Source organism: Arachis duranensis, chromosome 4, assembly GCF_000817695.3.
Source record: "Arachis duranensis cultivar V14167 chromosome 4, aradu.V14167.gnm2.J7QH, whole genome shotgun sequence".
In the NCBI taxonomy this organism is placed as follows: Eukaryota; Viridiplantae; Streptophyta; class Magnoliopsida; order Fabales; family Fabaceae; genus Arachis; species Arachis duranensis.
The window spans coordinates 8038257-8043878 of NC_029775.3; the positions used below are offsets into that span (position 1 = coordinate 8038257).

The window sequence follows — 5622 nt, forward strand, 5'->3', positions numbered from 1 at the left end:
ACAAAAATTTGTATTCTTCCCTATAATTTGCATGGAGATCCGGTTTCTTAGCCAAATAACAAATTGACAATCCCTACTAAAACCTAAAAAGGCATCAAATCTTCCTCATAAAATAAAAAATAAATAACTAAATAAATAAATAAAAAGGCTTATTAGCCCTCTATCCATTTCCCCCCTCTTCGTCTCTACTCTTGAAATCAACATTTTAGACAAAATGGCATCTTTCATGAGTAGGACAGCCCTTTTCCTCCTCCTTTCCGCCGTGGCCTTGTTCGCAGCCGAGGCCATCCCGGCCTCTCGCAACTTCCACGTGGTCCAGCACCGCCTAGACCTCGCGGCGGAAATCGGCAAGTTCTGCCAAAGCACCCAAAACGCCACTCTTTGCACTAAAATACTCCAACCATACTTTGAAGGCATTCACTTCGACCAATTCAAGGCCCTTGACATCACCCTTGACGCCACCAGTGAACAAGCCAAGTTAACCCTCGCCGCCATAGATAGCTTGTTCTTCAAGAAAGGTCTATCAAAGTCCACAAAGGACTCACTCAAGATTTGCAAGGATCAGTACAAGAGCATCTTGGGTTCCATCAAGGAGGCCAAAGCTATGGTGGCTACCAAAAATGTTATCGAGGCAAAGTACAAGGTTTCCGCTGTTATCTCCTTCTATGAAGCGTGCAGCGACTCCTTCGACATTGGCGAGACGATCCCTTTCGCCGCCCAATCTGAACCCGTTTTCCAGATTGGTGGCAACTGCTTGGACATTCTTGCTGCCATGGAGAAAGCTCTTCCTGCTAGGCCTGTTGTCATGAACTCACCTCCTTCTCCATACAGCAACGTCATTGGAACCATCTCATAAATTTCTTGGATTCGTCGATCATCATGCCTTTCGGTTGTTGGAACCGATCATATATGCATATATACTTCATCATAGCTGTACATTAAAATCAGCTATTAGTATAAAATTAAACATATTTGTATTGGTATATAAATATATGGTGGTTGATTTTAGTGTACAAGACAACATTTTTGTATATGTATACTTGTTCTATTGCATTTTGTTATTAACTTTGGCAGAGATATCACATTGTTTGATTCATTTAGTCGCATTATATATGTTGAGAATAAATAGTATAATTACAATCTAATCAATTATGTGTCAAATAATTTATTATTGTTATTATATTAAAATGTTAATATAATAAGGTCCTTAATAGTGATTTTAATATTGAGAGATGAATCTTTTTTAATTTAATCTAGGATTAATCACCAAAAATGCACTCGAATTATTCAGACGCGAACAAAAATGCACCCAAATTTTACTATCGACAAAAATGCATTCAAATAATTTAAAAACATAACAAAAATATCCAACAGTAAATATATATTTTCAAAAAATGCCTCAGAGATAAAATTTTGATGCAATTTTTTGCAAGCATAATTATAAAATTAATATATTATTATCCTTAAAATTTGGTAATTTTTTTATTAATTATATATTTTTTTATAATTTTTTTTGTTAACAACCAATAATACTTTTAAAAATCACAAAAAAATATATACTTAACAAAAAATCACCAAAAGTTAAGAATAATCTCATTTTTTTAATCATACTTGCAAAAAGTCGTATCAAAATTCAATCTCTAATGTATTTTTTGAAAAATACATATTTAATGTTAGTTTTTTTGCAAGATTATCTAATATTAAATATGTATTTCTCAAAAAATACATTAGAGATTGAATTTTGATGCAATTTTTTGAAAGCACAATTGAAAAATGAGATATTATTTTTTTAAAATTTGGTGATTTTTTGTTAAGTATATAATTTTTTGTAATTTTTTTGTTAACAACCAATAATACTTTTAAAAAATCACAAAAAATATATACTCAACAAAAAATTACCAAATTTTAAGAATAATAATATCTCAAAATTCAATCTCTAAGGTATTTTTCGAAAATACATATTTACTGTTGGGTATTTTTGTTGCATTTTTAAATTATTTAAAGGCATTTTTGTCGATAGTAAAATTCGGGTGCATTTTTGTCAGCGTTTGAATAATTTGGGGTATTTTTGGTAGTTAACCCTTTAATCTAAATTGTTTTTTGTCATAAGATTATTAAAAAGGAACATTCATAATCCGAAAAGATCAATATATATATAATGGTCTTCATCGGATGAAGATTAATAGATCTTATTTATTAAATTATATATATAGATAGTGCATATAGAGATATGACCATTGAACTTATTGATGCGTGAGCATCTTTTCTATCTTTTCCTAGTGAATTTGCATCTAATTTGTTGAGTTTAATAAAGAATTAATTATCTTTTAGTCAATATGGATGCTACTTTGAGTCTTTTGCAAATTTGTTTATTTTAGATAGCATTCAACTGAATTTGATGGAGTTTCTGCAACTCAAGAATCAAAAGAGATAGCAGCGAGGAGCGACGCATACGCGTGACTGACGCGTATGTGTGATTGACGCGTACGCGTGATTTGGAGCTTTCCACGGCGACGTGTGCGCATGACTGACGTGGATGCGTGATTTGAAGATTTGCTCAGCGACGCATTCGCGTGACCGACGCGTCCGCATGACTTGCGAAAAAGACCATCGACGCGTACGCCTGACTGACACGTACGCGTGACATGTGCCATGTGCAAAAAATGCAGAAAATGCTGGGGTGATTACTGGGCCCCATTTTAGCACCCAAGTTTGGCGCGGATCCAGTAAAGCCAAGTGGTCCCCACGTTACAAGACGCGGAGTAGTTAGTTAATTCTGATTTAAATTCAAATTTGAATTTGAAAATAGGAAAAGATATTATCTTAATTTTAGATATTAGATTTTAAATTAATTAGGAGATTCCATTAGGGAGATTCTATTAGGGAACTCAGTACATTTTACCAGAATCCTAGTTTTCTTCTCTGAACCATGAGCAACTAATCCTTCATTGTTAAGGTTAGGAGCTCTGTCTATTTGTATGGATTGATTTGTTTGATCTTTCTAATTTAATCCATATTTTGATTTATATTTCAATAATTGTTTTCGCTCTTTATTTTATGAATATGGGTGGAACGGAAGTATGACCCATGTTCTAATTGAGTTCTTGTAAAACTTGAAAAAGTTCTTTACTTGAACAACAGCTTGAAAACATATTATACTGAATTTCTAATTGTTTGTATTTAACGGGATACGTGACATATAATCCCCTTATTTTTGGATAATTAGGATTCTTTTGACATATAAACTAGAAATTGATCCTCACCCTCTAATTGGAATTAATTGACCAAGAAATTGGCAGTTAATGAATTTTAGAGGAGATTAGGAAGGTCTAAGGAATTAAGGTCTAGTCACATATAGTTTGCCATGAATTAAATCTTGCATGATTAAAATAGTTAGTAAGAAAAATCAATCCGAAAAATAGATAACTCTGAAATCTTAACTATTTTCTCTATATTTTATTCCCAACTTATTTATTTGTCTATCCTTTTTATATTCTGAGTTCAAACTTAAATCTTTTGAACATCTCAAAATCCTTTTCTGCTTGCCTAACTAAGTCAATCAATAAATCATTGTTGCTTGATCCATCAATCCTCGTGGGATCGACCCTTACTCACGTAAGGTATTACTTGGTACGACCCGGTGCACTTACCGGTTAGTTTGTGGGTTGTAAAATACCGCATCAAGTTTTTGGCGCTGTTGCCAGGGATTGACTATGACTAACAACCATTAGTTGTTTGATTGCTTAGATTAGGCGTTTTATTTTTAATTTTATTAAAATCTATTTTTAAAAAATTTTTTCGAAAAAAAAATATATATTTATTTTGATTTATTTTATTAAAATTTTTTTCTTCTTAACTTTTGAAATTAAGTTTGGTGTCCCCGTACTAATTTTTCTTTAAAAAATATTTTTTTAAAAAATCCTAGTATCTTTCTTTTTTAGTTTTTGAATTTATAGTTCACTTCTTTTCATTTATTTTCGAATTTTTATTTATTTTTTCCTTTTAAAAAAAAATTTTGTTCTATCTTCTTTGCTTTCCTGTTTACCACATGGTGCGTTTAATTCTGTTTAGTGTTTTATGCTCAGAAAAAATAATGGAGAGAGATCACATGGGTTACTACTCACACCCGAGTAGTGATTTATATTATGGTGGATAGAGGAGCTATCCAAATTTTGGTTGGCAAGGTCAAAATCAAAGAGACTTCAATGCTCCATGTTCTAACTATCAAGAGCCACCACCTCCATATTCATATCAAGAACCACCATCTTTCTATTCATACCAAGAAGCATCATCTTTCTACCTATACCAAGAGCCACCATCTCCCTATTCAAATCAAGAACCATCATCTCCTTCTTATTCATATCAAGAGCCACAATCTCCTTATTCATCTCAAATACCATCATATCTTGAACTCCTCATGAAAGAATTCTTACATGATATAAAGACGAGTGTCAAAAATATAGAGAAATATGTGCAGACAATGATCAAGAACCAGGAAGAGGAACAAGCAAATTTCTTCCCAAGAGATACAATACAAGATCCTATGGAAGAAAGTGAGAAAACCAATCAAAGGAGTTTATACTCTAGTAGAGAACTTTCCACCCTTACATATGGAAGAAGATGAAGAAGCACAACCTCCCATGCCTTGGTAAGCAATGAAGGAGATATTGAATTAGAAGAAAGCTACCAAGAGGAAGAGGTTGAAATTGAAAAAGCTTGCAAAGAGGTGGAAGAATTCAAAGAAGAACACAAGGGAGTGAAGCTTTCAAGACCTCTTCCAAAGCCATCACCATCCAATACAATATTCAAGTGGGTAAAATTCCTATCCTTAACCTTTACTTTCCCACTTGAATATGGGCTACTAGAAACGATGGTCAACTTAGAGCTCTTTGTGGCATTAAGAGTAAGAGGAAGATGGTTAGTGGCAAGAGTTGTCAAGCAAGGTTCAATATGGTTGCATGCTCCAAATTGAAGTGCAAGGATTGATGTAGAGCTAAATTGAATGGGTCTAGAAGGTTGTTTGGATGTCTCTGTGAGAATTCAGATTGCTTGCCACCCGGTAGAAACAATGGTGATCCACAAGAAGACGGATGTAAAAGCAAGGTTTGAGACCCTGGAATTCATTCCCACAATCAACACTCTTGGGGCCTTGTCACTTGCTTCAACTTGCTCAAAGGCGTTATGCGCCTAGTTTGAGATCCCGGTAGCCATTGGAATTACAAATATTGGTGGAGATTCCTAGATCAATACAAGCATAAGCCACCATGACAAGGAGCTCACTACATGTCCAACTTAAGGACTTTAACTAAAAGTGCTTGGTGGGAGACAACCCACCATGGTATGATCGTTCCTTTTCATTCTTAGTTATTTTTTGTAATAGTGGTTTTCTTACTTATTTGATTTTTATTGAATTCTTACTAATTTTCTGATCATGCAGCTATTTTAGAACAGGAACCGGATAATAAAAAAAAGAGGAGCACATGACGCGCAAGCGTCGCTGATGCGTACGCGTCATATGCATGTGCGTGAAAAATAAAATTTAACAGAGAGTTGCATGGGAGTGGCGCAGGAATAATGCCTTTCGCACAAACAAGCCCACGCGTACGCGTACCCCACGCGTGC

General features: G+C 34.1%; 1 protein-coding gene across 1 annotated transcript; it reads left to right on the forward strand.

Moving 5' to 3' along the window:
• The first annotated feature begins 214 nt into the window (after nt 1-214).
• On the forward strand, nt 215-856 carry LOC107483100 (uncharacterized). Its single transcript, XM_016103713.3, has one exon. The coding sequence runs from the start codon at nt 215-217 to the stop codon at nt 854-856; it is 642 nt and encodes a 213-aa protein (XP_015959199.1).
• Nucleotides 857-5622: the final 4766 nt, after the last annotated feature.

Bases quoted from the DNA above. Each gene is read 5' to 3' on its own strand.
- LOC107483100 (XM_016103713.3), top strand. From the start codon at position 215: ATGGCATCTTTCATGAGTAGGACAGCCCTTTTCCTCCTCCTTTCCGCC.